This window comes from Quercus lobata, chromosome 8, assembly GCF_001633185.2.
Source record: "Quercus lobata isolate SW786 chromosome 8, ValleyOak3.0 Primary Assembly, whole genome shotgun sequence".
Taxonomy (NCBI): domain Eukaryota; kingdom Viridiplantae; phylum Streptophyta; class Magnoliopsida; order Fagales; family Fagaceae; genus Quercus; species Quercus lobata.
The window spans coordinates 50124252-50142775 of record NC_044911.1 but is presented as its reverse complement, the minus strand read 5'-3'; the positions used below and the strand labels follow the sequence as shown (position 1 = coordinate 50142775).

At 34.0% G+C, this 18524-nt stretch overlaps 2 protein-coding genes and 1 pseudogene across 4 annotated transcripts; 1 reads left to right on the top strand and 2 right to left on the bottom strand.

Annotated features, from left to right (window-relative positions):
- Positions 1-4007: 4007 nt before the first annotated feature.
- LOC115957512 (cell division protein FtsY homolog, chloroplastic) lies at positions 4008-9431 on the top strand. Of its 2 annotated transcripts, none has more exons than XM_031075770.1 (12): positions 4008-4414; positions 4518-4622; positions 4861-4934; positions 5045-5103; positions 5573-5610; positions 6896-7016; positions 7145-7213; positions 7309-7391; positions 7997-8065; positions 8261-8323; positions 8461-8602; positions 9019-9431. In XM_031075770.1, the coding sequence occupies exons 1-11, from the start codon at positions 4100-4102 to the stop codon at positions 8572-8574; spliced, it is 1110 nt and encodes a 369-aa protein (XP_030931630.1). In that variant the 5' UTR covers positions 4008-4099; the 3' UTR covers positions 8575-8602; positions 9019-9431. The 2 variants fall into 2 exon arrangements, with proteins under 2 accessions (XP_030931630.1, XP_030931631.1); XM_031075771.1 differs by having other exon boundaries at positions 4028-4414; positions 8461-8596; positions 9019-9390.
- Positions 9432-10214: 783 nt separating this feature from the next.
- On the bottom strand, positions 10215-13283 carry LOC115957642 (annotated as a pseudogene). Its single transcript, XR_004084386.1, has 3 exons — positions 12896-13283; positions 11940-12086; positions 10215-10509 (listed from the first exon to the last, which is right to left on the bottom strand). The product of XR_004084386.1 is annotated as an acyl-coenzyme A thioesterase 13-like (transcript).
- A 1757-nt stretch (positions 13284-15040) lies between these two features.
- On the bottom strand, positions 15041-17181 carry LOC115957641 (putative esterase F42H10.6). The gene is made up of 3 exons (XM_031075937.1): positions 16864-17181; positions 16625-16771; positions 15041-15540 (listed from the first exon to the last, which is right to left on the bottom strand). Exons 1-3 carry the CDS (start codon positions 17128-17130, stop codon positions 15397-15399), a joined length of 558 nt encoding a protein of 185 aa, XP_030931797.1. The 5' UTR covers positions 17131-17181; the 3' UTR covers positions 15041-15396.
- Between the last annotated feature and the right edge of the window lie 1343 nt (positions 17182-18524).

The window sequence follows — 18524 nt, the reverse complement described above, 5'->3', positions numbered from 1 at the left end:
ATAAATTAAAATTTTCTGTCGATCTCTAAGACTCTTACCAAAACCACTTACTAGTCCTTAAAGCTAAGGCAAATGACAGCAGCGATGTACTTACAATAAAAAAACGACAGCCAGACTTTAAAAGAAAATTTTATTGGTTTTGGTTGGTTGCATCATCTTATTGTCGTCATCGTAGTTACGTCAGCTCCTTGCATGTGAAACATTTTTCCATGAATTTTTGTCTGTGGTAATCTTTTCTTTTCCATGAAATGAATATTTGTCCATCAAATTGAAACGGGGTCAACTGCCAAATAATTTGCAATGTTAATATTTTGGAAAGTGCGAAGGGAATGAAATAAAAATAATGTTTAAGGGTGTAATTTTTTTTTTTGACAAAATTTAGTTATAAAATTGGCTGTAGATTTAAGTTATAACCTTGTTCGTTAAAATAAACATTACTATATATTTTGAAAATTTAACTGTTGAATTGTATGTTTTTTATACTATTAATACATATGTCAAATTTTGTGTCAATTGGATATTATTTACTATATGAATTATATATATATAAATTTATATTTTATGTATAATTTTAAATTACAAAAAAAATTTCTCAAAAAAAAAAAAAAAACTACAAAAACTTGCAATTTAAACAATTTATTAATGATATAGCTATTGATATTTAAAAGATATTAAGTAAGGTTGTAGCCTTAGGCTATAACCAATTTTATGGCTAAATTTTGTCTTTTTTTTTTTTTTTTTTTAAAATTTTCATATTTGGGAATTTAATAAATGGAATGATCAATCTTGAGCATTAATGTTTTCTATAAAAAAAAATATAATAAAATGTAGGTGATATATTGCGTTTACCCCTGTTTGTTTGTTTTTTAATTTTTTTAATGTGAAGGTTATATTAGTAAAATAATATATATAAAATTTCATTTTCTTGTTTTATAAACTCCCAAATACATTAAAAAAATATATACCACATTTCAATTTTATCTCGAGCTCACTAATTATAATATTAGACATCAAGTTTGTAAAAAAATTAATTGGCCTGAGCTTGGCTTAGCTTAACTTGTTTCATATGATTTAAGCCATTAAGCCAACACAAGCTTAAATAAAGAGAATTCAATTATATAAACAATTTTTTGCTCATGCAAAAGCAATCAAGTTTTATAACAAATTGTATATAAAGAGTGTAAAATGTAAAAGCAATATAGCTTCCACATTAATACAAGATTGTAAATAAGATGAGGTGAGACACATGCTTAGGTATTTTGTAAGTTCCTTCTCATATCAAGTCCATGATATTAAAATGGTTACGTCTAGGCATGACAATGGATTAGGTTTTAGGGGGTTTTTCTATATACTAGCTCGACCATAAGGTTTGTAAGTTTTTAAATGGATTTGGAGTGGGTTTGAGTTCACATTTTAAATTTACTAGTGTTTGATTTTTATATCTTAAGTACCTAGATCCTACCCGATTGTGTATTTAAATTACTAAAATTTTCTTGACGTGAAAACTAGGTTTAATTTCCATAATAAAAGTAATTGTGTCTCTCCTTTAAAAAAAAAAATTTAAAATACAATTTAATTTAGTGCAAATGAGTTTAGTAATTTTTAAATATTATTAAATAGTATTTTAGATTTTCAATTTTAGGCTAATCTTGATCCAATCCTCATGGTAAACATATGTGTTTTGAGTTTTTAAAAGATATTCATGAGATGAATTTGGGAAGGAAAATTGGAAATTCCTAGAATTTAATATGTTCTGGTAAGGATTTGATATGTAAAATATTTACATGGTTTGGGTTTGGAAAATTTTTTTATTAAGAATAATTTTATATTATTCGTCCATTAAGATTTAAGGGTTGGAGATGGAAAATTACTATTAAAAATTTGTTAGTCTTGACCCAAGGTAATCTCCTATTGTAAAGGGTAGTGTAATAGTTCTTTTAGCGCTGAAAGATTAATGGAAAATTGCTACATATCTAAGTTGAGAGTTTGTGTACTGTGTTAATTTGAGAGTAGTGTATAGGGATTTTGAGATTGTGAAAGCGTCAAAATTTTGAGTTTGTAGATTATTATTATTTTTTTGTGTGTAGTAAGATTAAAGTTAGTTGTGTTTATGACGTTTGAGAGTATTTTTGTGAGAGCTTTTTAGTATACAACAATGGATTTTGGTTAGTATATATTACCTATAATTTAAATTTTGTATCTTGCTTGGATGTTTTGGTTTCTTATTTAAGTTAATACCTTTTCTAACCCCCAAATTACAAGAAGTTGATGTAGGAGGTGCCATTGTTACAACAAATTAGAGCTCAACGAGGTTCTTGGTATAGTTATAAAAAAAAAAAAAAATTGGTGAATGTTTACAAAATATCTAGATTGTATTCGGCTTGGGCTTATGTTGAGTACACTAATTGTAAGGTTGGAGCTTGAGCTTATTAAAAATTCAAGTAGTTTAAGCTCAATTTGACTTGGCTTGCTTCATGAGTTAAGGTATCAAAGCTTAACAAAAACTCGAATCAAGACCACTCAGTTCCGCAACAAACTTTGTTCATGTAAAAAAAAAAAAAAATCATAATAATTTGCATATAAAGAGCATACAATTTACAAATAATAACTCTACTTGTGAGCCCATATTAAGTTCATAATATCACATTCTCAGAACAGCTCACCTCAAACCTGTCCCCAAGAAAATCAACAACTCCAGTCCAATCCGCAGCTGGATCCTGGCAATTAATTATCAAAGTCACTGGGTTCAAAGACAAGAAGAGGAATAGAAGGCTTTTGGTTTTGAAGCTGTCAACATACAGGGAGATAGTGTGTTCCTTGCTGTGAATAGTAGCCTAGTTGGTGCAGCAGAGGGTTTTTTGCTTGAAGCTGTGGTGGATGCCTGCCTTACAGCAAAATATCATGGGTTTCATAGAATTTTGTTCCTAAGTGATAGCAGAGGATTTGGTCAAGCTCTTCAATACCAGGAAGGCTTCTGATTGGCAAACTCACTATAGGCTTGCTGATTTAAATTTTCTTGTACAAAATGGTCTCCTCTGCCACATGATCCTAGTTCCTCATTTGCTGCTTAAATCTTTATGTAATGTAGCTATAAAGGCAGTACAGGTGCCTATTAAACACTGCTGGTTGAACCCAGCTCTTTTGTAATCTCCCTTTTTCGGTATCAAAAAAAAAAAAAAAAAAACAAAGTTAAGTCAAGTTAATGTGTGACTTGTTTATCCTCTAAGGCTGTAAGACTTTAACTCTACTTATGAACTTCTTCACAAATAACATAACTTGCTTAAACTCAACTTCTTTACAAAACAATCTTCAAAACTAGGCTTAAAACGAGAATAGCCAACATGTTGGTGGCCTGGTGGTAATGGCTTGGGCCTACATGTCTCAAAACATGGGTTTGAGTTCTCCCACTAGATGTGTAGCTCTTTATACTATACTTATAAGCTGTTCACTTAGCTCATTAATGACTGTGATATGAGATTTTAGTTTAAGAGTAATTAGAGTGCTACTCTAGGAAGCACAGACACTTCATTTAGGGTGTTGTATCCGTGTTGTATCAGTATCGTATCTGCGTCATACTGATATCGTACTAGCCGTTATTTATTATAATTTTTCAAAAATTACTTGTGTCGCCGTGTTATGCTAGTGTTTGCACTCACATCTATATTCATATCAATGTCCGTGTGACTCTTTATACCATACTTATAAGATGTTCACCTAGCTCATTAATGACTGTGATATGAGATTTTAGTTTAAGAGCAATTAGAATGCTACTCTAGGAAGCATAGACACTTCATTTAGGGTGCTGTATCCGTGTTGTATCCATATCGTATTTGCGTCATATCGATATCGTACTAGCCGTTTTTTATTATAATTTTAAAAAAATTGCTTGTGTCGCCGTGTTATGCTAGTGTTTGCACCCGCATCTATATCTATGTCCATGCTTCCTAGGTGCTACTATAGTCACATTTAATTAAAATGAGATGGTCCATTGAATATAAAAGTACGAAACGGCGTCGTCTTAGATAGTTTTATCTGAAATGGCAGTGCCCAATGAAAAAGGCTATCTCACACTCTCACAGGTTTGAGAGAGAAGGCAAAAATGGCAGCTTCCTCTGCTAACCTCTCGCTCCTCTCCAAACCATCAACAGCTTCGTCACCACCACACCTTCTCTTTAACCTCCCTAAGACCCTCTCTGCCAATCCCCGACCCAGAACTTCCCGGTTCAAATGCTCGGCCGGGCAGACCGGGTTCTTCACCCGGCTGGGGCGTTTGATTAAAGAGAAGGCCAAGAGTGACGTGGAGAAGGTATTCTCGGGCTTCTCAAAAACCCGCGAGAATCTCGCCGTCATCGACGAGCTCCTACTCTACTGGAACCTCGCTGATACAGACAAAGTCCTCGACGAACTCGAAGAGGTTTTGTTTAGTTTAGTACTAGAATGCTCTTTATACTTTAAGTTTATTTTGTCATTTTTCCTTTATTTGATGAATTGGGTACTAAACTATGCATGGAATTCAGGCTTTACTAGTGTCTGATTTTGGGCCAAGGATCACCGTCAAGATTGTGGAGAGCTTGCGGGAAGATATATTGTCGGGAAAGCTTAAGTCAGGGAGTGAGATTAAGGTGTTGATACTCAGCTTTTGTTTTGTATATTTAGTATGACATTCATTGTTCTCTGTTTGGATTTTTATGTTTTAATGTTGGGTGGTTGGTTTTGTTTACTTGGGCTGAATTGTAGCTTAATTTTATAAATAAGCTAACTAGCTGTAGTTTATAGTATTAAATTGAGCTGGGTTCAGTTTATTTTTAGTACTTGGGACTTTTTGGATCATTGATGATGTGTAAATTGTGATGTTTCTAGGATGCATTGAAGAAGAGTGTGTTGGAATTGATAACTACGAGGGGTAGTAAAACCGAGCTTCAACTTGGATTCAGGTTTGCGTGTTTTGAAGCACTGATTTTTGCCAATTGTTTTGCTTTACTGGATTTGGTATTGTCATCAAGTTGGAGTTTTTATGTTAGTTTAACTTTTGTTATGGCATCAGGAAACCGGCCGTGGTTATAATTGTTGGTGTCAATGGAGGTGGCAAGACAACATCACTTGGTAAGACATGAAATTATGTGGTTACAAGTTCTTTGCTGAGCTTCAAGATTAAACCCCATTTGTTTTGATGAAATTTATTTCTCAAGAAGGTTTTAATAAAATAGATCAGCTCATTGAAGGTGGTAGAGAGAATCAGTTTATATAGAATTTTATATTATTTTCCTAGTTTATATGAATTCTGCTGAGGCTTCACTATAATGTATTTAGTAAAAATCTATGCTACCTAATAGGTTTTTTGTTTCCTTGAAAAGATTCCAGATTATTTTTCTGCTGAACTACATTTGTGGGGGTCTATTATAGTTGATTGATCTTTTATCAATTACAGTTCGGAAAAATTTCATCAAGTTAATAGACTAGAGTAAAGTTGACATATAGATCATTTTATTATTAAAAGGAATTCTTCAAATTTTAAATGAAATTCTAGAGTATAGCAAGCAATAAATGATATTCTGATAAACTGCTTTTGCAGGAAAACTGGCCTATAGACTGAAAAATGAAGGGGCCAAGGTAAGATTATTACTTGAGTATTGCTTTTCCTGCAATGAAATATAATGAGTTGAGTGCATTACAAAGAATAGAAGAGACGCCTGGATTTTTGTATTCATTTGAGAATCTGAACTGGACTTAGTAAGATACCTTAGTTGTTTTGGCATGTGATATGATTATGAAGACAAGTAGTTGATTTTAAAAGGAAAAAATATGAATAATATTTTTTGTTTTAATTTTATGTTGTTAATCCTTCAGAGCATATTACGTCACATAATAATATTGTTGTTTGTTAATTTTAATGTTTTCTGGTCATAGGCTATTTTGGGGTTTGGGTTCTTGTTAAACAACTTAATATCTGGAGTTGTTCATGTTAAGATATTGAAAATTGAATACAAAGTATATGGTGTATGTTCAAAATAAAGGGTGTCATTCCTCAGGTTGCTTTCACTGGTGTCCACAAGTTCGATCTTGGTTTAAATAACCTTTTATTGGTAGGTGATTTAGGTTTCTCTAACAAATAGGTAAAAATACAAATTACCTCCATTACTATGAGGTATTGAGGTTGCTATCATTTTGCTCCCTCGACTTTCAAAACCTGCAATTTACATTGATGCCGATGTGACCCTTCTGTCAAGAATCACTAAATTTGAGCCATTAAACTCGAATGTATCAAAACAATTTTGTTTTCGACATAAATAGAAAGAAAAGGTTAAAAGTAAAATAAATATAAAAATTATAAATTAATCAAAATTTATTTATTTTTAAATCCCACCATGACTGCCATTACCACCTAGAAGGCTAGAACTCCCAAACCCAAAAATAAAAAAAAATTGTCTCTACCATGCTTTGGTAGCAATATACCCTCAAGCCACAACACCTTCCACTACCAACTGTTATGCTTCTTCACCAAAAAATCCCCAAAATACCCAATCAAGGCAAACCATCCCTATAACCCAAAAATACCCAGCTCCATTACACACCGTGATGATTCTCCCATCACCTAACTAGCAGCAATGGCCAGACCCACACCTAAACCCAGCTGCACCCGTGTAGGGGTCAGGATCTTTCAGAAATACTATAAATGTCTGATACTTGAGCAATCTCATTAGGGATGGACAATTTTCTGTACAAATACAAAATTATACGCCAATATTATTGATCTTATTCTAGATGAAGCTAATGTTCTCAATATTTAAATAATTTGACTTATTTTTGCTTATTCTCCTTTGCATTTCTAATATTTGCTGAGTGGGGCATGCCTTATTCACAAGTTGGTCTTCATTCCATTTTAAAAATATTTCAGATACTGATGGCAGCAGGTGATACTTTTAGAGCAGCTGCTAGTGATCAGCTGGAGATATGGGCTGAGAGGACTGGGTGTGAGATTGTTGTGGCTGAAAAAGATAAGGCTAAAGCATCATCAGGTAGACAACTAAATTATAATAGTACAATGAATTCATTTTGCATATTGTTTCCATTGTTTTTGTCTGTAAAAGTTTTATTTGTTATGTTATATTTACTAATTCATGATATTAAAGTGCTTTCTTAATAGTTCTTTCACAAGCTGTGAAACGAGGGAAAGAACAAGGTTTTGATGTAGTTTTATGTGACACATCTGGACGTGAGTACCCTGGACTTTCATGCTCAGCTTTTAGTATACTTTAATGTGCCTCTTTGTGGATTAAATTTCAGTACATTGTAATTTTATGTTGTCAGGTCTCCACACTAATTTCAGCCTGATGGAAGAGTTGATTGCCTGTAAAAAAGCTGTGGGGAAAATTGTTCCAGGTGCACCAAATGTAAGCTGAAAGTGTGGCACCTTATCCTTATTTTTACAATTGAAGCATTATATGTTTAATTGTGTAAGAACCTTGTAGCATGCCTGAGAAATTGGGGGTGGGGATCTATGATGTGATGCTAAAGTATGACTTCATGTCTGTCTGTTGCTTTGTCCCTAGTTGCCAATAAACAAGTGGTAACATAAATTAAAAATTATTTTCCTTCCTTTCTTTCTTTCTGTGAAAGCTAATATTATTTGCTGCGGTTGTGTACCGTTTTGGTATCCTTTTTTTGAAAACAAATTTGTTACTTATCCAAAAAAAGAAAGAAAAAGTTATTTCTTATGTGCTCCTGTATGCTGGTTCCATCCAGCTTTTGTGGTCATGTATGTAAAGATTTCTTAAGTGAAAACTATAACATGTAAGGTGGATGCCTAATAATATTATGACTGCAGTTATTCCATCTCCAGTAGCCATCTCTCCTGGTCTCTCTGATGGCTCTTGGTGTTATGGAGAATGGCTTACATAAATTTTAGCCTTCATACTGGATCATATGACTGGAGACTCGTTAAACAATAGTTGTTGGTCTTTAAGACTTGTCTAAGATTATCCCATTATATGTGCAGGAGATCCTGCTAGTTTTGGATGGGACAACTGGTTTGAACATGCTACCACAAGCAAGAGAGTTCAATGAAGTAATATTTCCTTCTTTGCCTTCCGCATTAACATATTTGGGTACTAATTATTATTATTATTGTCAATCAAACAAAAAGATTTTGATATAATTGTTGCTGGACTGGTTTTTATCATGCAATACAACTAAAGCTGAGAAAAAAAAAGGCTCCCTTCAAGTTTCCCTGGAAATTTTTGACTTGGAACTTTTGATACAGGTGGTTGGAATTACGGGATTGATTTTGACAAAACTTGATGGTTCTGCCAGAGGTGGCTGTGTGGTATGTTTTAATGTTCATCTGAACCATAATTTTGTATGGTCTCATACCTTGTACTTTCTGGCTTCCCCATTTTTGTCCCTATTTCTTTTATATATTAATATCCAAGGTGGTCATGTAACTGTAATCTCTTTTCGCAGGTCAGTGTGGTTGATGAGCTTGGCATCCCTGTAAAGTTTGTGGGTGTTGGAGAAGGTGTTGAAGACCTTCAACCCTTTGATGCGGAGGCCTTTGTTAATGCCATATTTTCATAAAGCGTAAAAAGTGGCCAGCAAAGTAACTGTTAGTTTTCTGATTCAGATGATAGTGAAATTTTAGATCCTTTAATTCTTTTGTTTGACTGGTATTTGTTGAGATGAAAAGTAGGCGGCCATGGAACTAGCTTCCACTAAATATATATATATATATATATATCTTTTTCATATCATATGTTATGGTAGAACCTAACTCAGCTCTGAATTAGACGCCACCACCATCCCACACACAGGATGCCACCCTGACTGGTGTCATAATTCACCCTTTGGAACTTTATCTTGAATCACTAGTGCCTATCTGATGCCAGTGTATTGGTTTAGAAATGGTGAAACCTAATAAATAGTATACTGCAAATCTCTCCTAAGACCAATTACAAATCAATTGAATTTTCTTCATGACACGCTAAATTGGTGTCTTTGTGTTGTCTGCCTCCTCTTTTGTAGGGTTTTTTCTCTTTACAATTCAGCAGCAGCGCTCAGCATAATAGCAAGACACTATAATGAAAGCAAGCAAAGCAATAAAAGATAAAAGAGAGCCCGAAGTAAAGAGGTTAACCTTGAGGCCGCTCTTTTAAAGATGCATTATTATACTAGAGTGTGAAGAAGTGACCTGGGGCTGCGGACTAAAATAGCTGTTGTTGAGACTCTGCACACAATTCTTTTCTGCTTTTTGTGGCTGACAGTGGTGACAATTTGGTCTGTGTGAGAGAACAGAGAATCTCTAGTTGATCACTGGTTTAACTTATTTTTTCCCATGTAAAAAAGAGTAAAAATAGTACTACTGATAATGTGAAATTCATGCATCATTGTTTCTAATTTCTAGCCCATGACGGATCCAGCATTATTATGGTGTTAAACGACCCATGTTTTTATGTTCTTGGGTATTTTTTGGTGCATTATTAGTTAGCTTTGACCAATTGGGAATCCATTAGGTTTGAAGCAAGCAAACCATGCCCATAGAACTCGGCCTTTCACAAAAGGGTTATGGCTTTTTACTAAAGCTGAAAGCTTATCTTCAAAAAGGTTAAATTTTTGTTGCTTATTTGGTAAAAGTCGAGACAAAAAGTTAGAAGCTATGACACCAAGTATCATTACCTTAACTGCACCCCAAAGAAAATCATGTTTCCCCTAGGTAGTCCTCACACACAACTTGTACAGGTGTCCAAGCTTTTCAGTTAAAACTAGTGCCAACGAATGAGAAAGAACTCATAGCAGGTTTTCACAACAAACAACCCAAAGACCAAAGAAAAAACAAACCACAAAAACAATACAGACGTGAATAAGAGCTGTGTTTAAAAAGCATACATACAATTCAACGAATGACACTTGTAAATGTATTGCCCATTTGCCCCCATACTTAACAAACCCCACATTCCCGCTTTCTTTTTCTTTTTTCTTCTCTAATTCTAAGTTCCAACAAGACGTAAATACAATCGGTATATATCAAGATAACATCATGATCACTTTATTCCTCCTCTTTTACCAAACCTTATAAATTCACCCTAAGCTTTGGTAGAATAATATTATTTCTTAGTCTCCTTAAAATATGAAATTAATACAGCTATACAGTTATTTCCACCATGTCTCACTCAGCACACATTGCATAACTTCCAATATCACCTATGCATCTGTCAACGCTATTTCAGCAATGAGCATATTTAATTAGATAGTAAAAGTATCTATTTTTCAATATGTTGAACCAATGTAAAATTTTATTGGGTTTTTACAAACTCATCAGAGGGTAAAGATTCAAACTGAGATACCCAAATTCAAATTTGTTGAACCACAACTTCATAACTTGGCAACAGGCATGTTAAAGAATGTAGAGCGAGCAGTATAGGCTAACTTCCCAGTTTTCTTGACCTTGAACTCCATTGCTACTACAGTCAAATTTCTTCCAGTCCTCACTACAGAGCAATCAACTATCACCTCTGTCTGCATGTAGAAAACAGTTCCATCTCACAGGAGATTAGTAAAAAAGGAAAAAGAGAAAAATTGTAGCAATTTGAAAGCAGTAAAAAGATAGATCACCATCATAAGGCATGTGTATGCATATGCTACAAACCATTCAAAAGCAATATATATCATTGGTAACAAGTTAGCATAACTTGACTTTAGCCTAGAATTGTCTTCTGTGAAACTGTGACCTGGTTAATGGCTTAATGCCAGTAAGATGAGATCACATTATTATATATTTAAAACATTAAAATGTATGTTGAAAGCCCAACAAATAGTTGATGACAAGTACAACTCAAGACTCAATGTGTAATTATCATCCTCTTGGCTTCATGTTTGAGATGCAGGGCCTTCAAGCAAACCTAATTAGAATAAATTATATATTAAACAAGAGATTTGAGTATCAACATCACTCTTACTCTTATTCACCCAAGAAGAATGAGGTTGCAGTTATATCTTTCCAATAACTCCAACCTTCGGTCTATATGCTTAGCTTTGCACTCCATTTGCTATTATGGTTATCAAATACTATTCCAAGGCAACCTGAATTTGGCTTCTCAAGGAAACATTCCAGCATTCTAAGAGAAGCTAAAAATCCTAACAGTGCTTCTTGTTAGCCTGTAGCTTGAATGCCTATTAAAGACTTGATTTCTTTTTGTGCATGGCGAAATTATATTTGCCATATAGGTGGTAGTAGAAAACCACTTTACCAACTTTCAATTATATATATTTGATGTGTTATTTGTTTTCTAAGAAGGTGCCACAAGCTTGAATAAAGAATAGGAATTTATGTATTCTTTGTTATTTGTGAGAGAGAGCTCTTTGGTGTATTGGAGTTTGGGTTTTGTGAGAATGCCTCTATACTAATTTTGTATCTTCCATAAATTGTTAGTGAATTTTTCTCCTCATCACCACCCATGGATGTAGGCCAAAGGCCAAATCACATAAATTCTTGGTGTCCTCTCTTGTGTGTGATTGTCTATTGTTCTTTTAATTTTTTTTCGTTTCTCTTATTTCTTTTGGAGATCTTTCTCAAGTACATAATAGTTTCACTATCCATTTTGTTTGGGAGTGCTTTTGGAGGCCCTTTTGCACAACACCTCTCTAGATGAATAATGATGGCACATGGAAATATGAAGCCAGCATCAAATGACTGGCACATCCCAATCCACGATATAAATTTGAGGAAGCATCTTGTTTATAAATCTTAAAAATTTAGAACTTTTGCGACTTAAAATGCTAGGCAGAAAAGCAATTTGAATCCCACAAAAAGAAAAGGATTTCAACACACTACATTCCCACAGATCATAGGTCCAGAATAGTATAGCATACATGTAATTTGTCAAAGCCAATAACGCAACACATGAAAGCACAACCTAAAGAACCAAAAGTGAGCAGAAAAAACTCACATTTACTGGAGCACTAGAGAGATATGAAATACTCAGTTCCCCAAGAAAAATATCCTTATCCTTGGCCACCACGGTTCTAGCACAAGCATACGACACCTTCTCTGCAACAGCTGCAATAGCCCCTCCATGAAAGTTACCATAGATATCCTGCAAAGCGCAAACCCCATGAAAAAGCATTTACCATTCATTTGAGGAAAACAAAAGAAATTCATTCGCAAATGTCTTGATCTCTGTAGTTTTAGTTTGGCAAAAAGGAATGAAATGCTTGATAACTATATCAACTAACAGAGTCACTTGAATGGAGCAACCTTCAGTTTCATTGAGTACACAATGTGGGTGAGAGAATTTAATAAGTTTTCCCCTTTAACATGGACATTCTATTTTTCACTCACATATAGTTCACTTAATTTGGATAAAAGAATTGATAGATATAAGAGATCGATTTTTTTTTGGGTTGAATCCAGAAATTAATTCTGCAAAACCACTCACACTCAAATCAAATCAGCTGACACTACCACAAAATCATGTAACCTTCTTTAACTCATATGTTACACAACTGTTTTCATCAAACTAATAGCTCTTTATATTTCTGTTAAGAGACAATCTTGAGCCTTATATCAGTAAAAATAAACTCATGTAATATCTTCATCTTTAAATTGCTACCTTATGTATAGGATCATAACAACTAGAAGACCATCTAAATATTCAAAATAAATTTTCATAAAGAAAATTATAATTCATCTTTCTTCTTCCCCCACAGTTTCTCCAACACCAAACTGTGAAACAGGCGTACAGCTTCAGTACTTTATAAGACCCAGATGCTAAAACATTTATAAGACCCAGATTCTAAAATTTCTTCCTAAAAAGGTAAATTTTTTGAGCAACCAAAAAGCAGAAATGTACTGGTAAAAGAAGCAACAAAAAAAGAAAAGGAAAAAGAGAGAAGAGTTAGTTACAGTGAGAGCGGGGTTGACAGTTACGAGACAGATGATTCGGCCACGTAGGACTTGGTCGGGCTTGATTATGTGGTGATTCGGTGAATAAGATGAGAGTAGAAGTCTTTGGTTTTGCAAATATCTGGGACAGGATCTGAGTTGATTCCCATCCTTTGAAGGAAGGCAATGAGCATAGAAACATGTTCAGCACAAACGTCCTTCACTACTGTCACTGAGGATTTCGACTTTGCTTCTGCTTCTGGACGAGGATTCGATGTGGCTTTTCCCATTTTCCTTACTATCTTTAATTATACATCTACTTCGCTGTTCTATCGTTGACGAACGACTACAGAGAGAGCCTACAGCCGGTAAAAGCAGGATTTTTAGGAAGCAAGACATAATTTCTCTCTCTAAAATCCAATCAAAACCAGTTCCTTTTTAGGAAGGGTTTTTTTATTTATTTTTTTAATTTTTTTTTATTTTATATATATAAATAACACTAAAAGCTAATCTATTTTGTTAGTTAGTTAGCACAGTTTTGAAACAAATTTGGTATCTAACAACTTGAGACCAAAGGACTCGATTTCGGTGTTGCACGATGGAGTCAATTTCAACCTAGAACTCGAGCCTATTGGACACGATTTTGTTGCTTAGTTCTTCAACAAACTCAAGCAAAACTCAACTACAACAAAACCTAGGTCCAATCTGATCCGAGCAAAACCCAGGTGAGCTTTGGCGGGGAACAAGAGATATGGAACAAGACAAAGTGAGAGAGAACCACCGATCTGATCCAATCAACTCCAGCAACTCTGATCCGATCCGATCCCAGCAACTCTAGCAAAACCTATGCGATCCTATCCGAGCAAAACCCCAAGTAGGTCATGGGTTTGTTGATGTCGTTGTTTCTCTTTGGTTGTTGTGTTTAATTGTTGGAGAAGAAGAGTTTTTGGAAATGGGTTGTGTTTGATTGTTTGAGAAGAAGATTGTTTGATTGTTTCTCTTTTCTCTTTGGTAGTGTTTCTCTATCGTTGTTTTTGTTTTTGTTGTAAGTACCGAAATCAAGTTTGGATGGCTCAATTTCAATTTGATGGAAAATAAGTCTGATGGACTCAAGTTTGGCATTCCAAAATCGAGTATATTACACTCGAGTTGTTAGTTTCTTATATTGTTTTGAAAACATGCTAATTAATGAATTTGTTTAAAAAACAGTGTTATTTTGAAAAAAAAAAAAAAAAACCTTTAGGATGCAACATTTTGGCCTTCGGTTTTGGAAGAAGTAAAACAGGTCAGTTTGGTGTGCCCTTCCCATAGCTTATTTGCTAACAAAGGGGTAAATACGAGGTAGTAATTTTTAGTACTAGTTTTTATGTTTATTTATTATTATTATTATTTTTAGAGAGTTTCAATTTATTGCATCTACTCATAATGTGGTGGGAGGATTTATATCTTAATTTTCCACATAAAGAAGCATGCAATGAAACTAAATTATAAGTCTCTTGGGCCTTACCTTAGAATTAAAGGTGAAAGAGACTCGAAACTTCAAAGTTGCATTGCGGGCTGAACTGCAGACTCTAATTAGAAGCAAGCAACAAACCATGTCTCTTAAAATATTTCTTCCAAAAAAAAAAAAAAAATCGAAGTATCTTATAAATGGCATAAAACATAACGAAATTAGGATTTATTCAATAAAATAATGATAAATCTATCATAATGATCTTGTAGTTGATTATCTTGGAATGAAGCTCATGATAGATGATGGATCCAGCATTTGTGGTGTTGAACGCCCCATGATTTCCTGTTCTTAGTGTTATGGTGCATTTTGAGCCCAAAAATAAATAAATGAAAGTGTTAATGGTGCAATAGTTAGATTTGACCATTTATAAATCCATTGGGTTTGAGGCAAGCAAACCTATAATGTGTGAAATTAAGCATGATCACTGATTCAGTATGATGCATTTGTGTGTTTTTTAAAATTAAACATGATCATTTAAAAGTGCAAAATGCTTTAGTTAGTTTTTTTGTGTTTCTCACGAGGGATGTGGGTTTTATATTGACTATGTAAAATCTTTACTCATTAAGAATATGAATCCAGGGAGTGATCACTGATTCAGTATCATCACCTTAAAGAAAGACAATATATAAATACAATCTCTAATATCCAATCTCTAATATCAAGTATCAAGATAACCTCATAATCACTTTATTCCTCCTCTTCTAATAAAAACTCATAAATTCACCCCAAGATTTGGTAGAGTACAGCAATTTCTTAGTCTCCTTAAATATGAATTAAAGTAGCCACACGGTCATTTCCTCCATATCTCAGCAGATTGGTTAACTACCAATATCCCCTATGAAGCTGTCAATGCTATTTCATCAATGAGCGAATTTAACCACATTGCATAAGTACCAAATTTTCAATATTCTGAACTAATGTAAAATTTTATTGGGTTTTTTTACAAAACTCATCAGAAGGTAGAGATTCAAACTGAAATACCCAAATTCAAATTTGTTGAACCACAACTTCATATCTTGGCAATGGGCATGTTGTAGAATATAGCGCGAGCAGTATAGGCTAACTGCCCAGTTTTCTTGACCTTGAACTCCGTTGCAACTACAGTCAAATTTCTTCCACCCCTCACTACAGAGCAATCAATTATCACATCTGCCTGCATGTAGAAAACAGTTCCATTGCACAGGAGATTTGTTATAGAGAAAAAAAAAATCATAGTAATGTGAAAGCAGTAAAATAAACCACACCAATCAAGCATGTGTATGCATATGCTAATACAAACCATTCAAAAGCAAGATATCATTGGTAACAAGTTAGCATAACTTGGTTTTAGCTTAGAATTGTCTTTTTTTGTGAGACTGACCCAGACAATGGCTTAATGCCAGTCGGATAAGATCACATTATTATATACTTGAAACATGAAAATGCATGTTAAAAGCCCAACCAATAGTTCATGACAAGTAAAAAGCAAAGACTTATTTGTTTACTATCATTATTATTATTATTGGTAAGTAAGGCACGCACTAATGGGTCTTAAACCCCAACCTCACCCTCAACCTAAAAGGGGAGGAGGTGCTAGATGTGCTAGAGCTCTTTGGCACAACTAATGACTTAGTTTGTACACTATTATCATCCTTTTGGACTCATGTTTGGGTGGCAAGGTCTCCAGGAAAATTTAATTGATAGAAATTATATATTAAACAAGAGATTTGAGTATCAATCATATATTAGTCTGATTCACCCAAGAAGAATGAGGTTGTAGATATATCTTTTTGAATAACTCCAGCCTCTGGTCTGTACCTCCCAGTTTTGCACTACAATACTACATTTGCCATTAAGATTAAGATTATCACATTCTGTTCCAAGGCAACCTGAATTTGGCATCTGAAGGAAACATTCAGGCATTCTGAGAAAAGCTAAAAATCCTCACAGAGCCCCTCTAAGTCAATAATTATGGCACACAGAAGTATGAAGCCAACATCAAATCACAGGCACATCCCAATCCAAAAAAACCCTTTTGACACTTCAAATACTAGGTAGAATGCAATTTGAGTCCCACCAAAAAGAAGAAGCTAAAAACTAAAAAAATCCTACATTTCCCACATATAATTAGGTTCAGAATAGAAGAAAAAACATCTCTAATTTGAAGAAGTAGATAACACAAGAAATGAATTGAAAGAAGAACAAAGTGAGTAACCAAGAGTCAAACCCCCAAAAAAAAAAAAAAAAAAAAAACTCACATTAATTGGAGCAGCAGAGAGATATGAAATGCTCATATCTCCAAGAAAAACATCCTTATCCTCAGCAACCACAGTTCTAGCACAAGCAATTGACACCACCTCACAAATAGCTGCAAGAGACCCTCCATGTAACGAACCATAGAAATTCTGCAAACCCCATGAAAATACAATTACCATTCATTTCTTAAAAAAAAAAAGAAGAAGCTAGAATTAGAGAAAAAGAGAGGAGAGTTAGTTACACCGAGAGCGGGTGTGACGGTTAGGATACAGGTGAGTCGGCCACGTAGGACTTGGTCAGGCTTGAGTGCGTGGCGAATGATATTGGAATAGAAGTACTTGTTATTGCAATAATCTGGGAGAGAATTGGTGTCTGAGACTCCCACGTTTTGAAAGAAACCAGTGATCGTAGAAACATCTTCAGCAGAAACGTTGTTGGCTACTGTTTTTGACGAATCCGACGACGTTGCTTCGGCCTTTGGCCGAGTGGTCGCTGTGGGTTTTTCCATTTTTTCTCTCTTTCTTTTCCTAAAAAAGGTCGTTTTTTTTTTTTTTAAAATTTGTGGTCTGTCTTCTACGTACGACAGGACCATATTTCCTCTGTTGTTGTTTTTGTTTTGTTTTTTTGCTTTTTAAAAAAAAAAAAAAATTAATTCCCACAATTTTCGTCTAAACGTATGAGGTCAAATACAAGGTTTTAAAATTCGGACAGTTAATCGAATCATAAAATAGAAAGATTTAAAATTTTTGAGATTAAATCGAAGTTGAATTAAAGTTGAATCAGGATGACATTATAATTAATTTAATAATTATTTAAAATATAAATAATTATATTTGATAAAAAAACTTAAAACTAATTTAATTGTTAAGTTCATAAATTATAGAGGAAAAAAAAAAAATATATATATATATATATATAAATAATACATATAAGTCTTAAATGATAATACATTGGGGTATGTGTTTTTTTTGAGAAACTGCATTGCGCTACATTGGGGTATGTGTTTACTGTTTAGTGTTTGATAGAAAAATATTTAAAAAGTTGAAAAAGTAAATGTGTTTACTGTTCAGTGTTTGGTAGAAAAATATTTAAAAAGTTGAAAAAGTAATTGTTGATAAAACCAAAGGGGTCAAAATTAAATAGAAGCGTGTCTTTCTAAAATTTTCACATGTTCCAAGTCGTTTTTGTCGGTTTTTTTGCACCACACACGGTAACCTGAGTTAACTTCTCACTTCAAAACTTTTTAAAATTTCAGCTCTCTTCCCATCAGTATTATCTCTCTTCCATCAGTAACCTGTCTTGGCCAAAATTCACCGGAAAAGCTGAAAAAAAAAAAAAATCATCCGAACCTCAAAAACCGGTCAGACCATGGTTCTCAGAACTGTACGGTCCAACCACAGTTCGCACGGATTTTTGCTTTCTTCACATAGAGCGTTTCTTGAAATTAAAAAAACCGCAAAACTGAGAGATTTGCGGTTTTCCGATCGGACCGTATGGTCCAGTCCGGGCTTCAAAACCTTGGTCAAATACTCGGATAAGTAACAGGTATTGCATCTTATGCAATTTGTATGAATGGTTGGGATTTAAAGTTGCAAAAAGCAATTTTAAATCTCAACCATTAAATATAAAAAATGAATAAAAGTAAAAAAATGTTGTGAGAGGGTTGGGGTGAATTGCATAACACTTGCACTGGATCTTAATCCTAAAATACTTACTACAATCCTTAAAGGGCAAATAACACTCCCCTCCCTTGAGGTTTGGGAAAATGACACTCACCCCCAAACTTAAAGTAAAAAAACATTTTTCCCCTTTGACCTTCATTTAACTCAACTCTGTTAAATTGATGTTAAAAACATTGTGTACTAACCTACCCTTTGGTTAAGAATATATTCCCAAATTTGC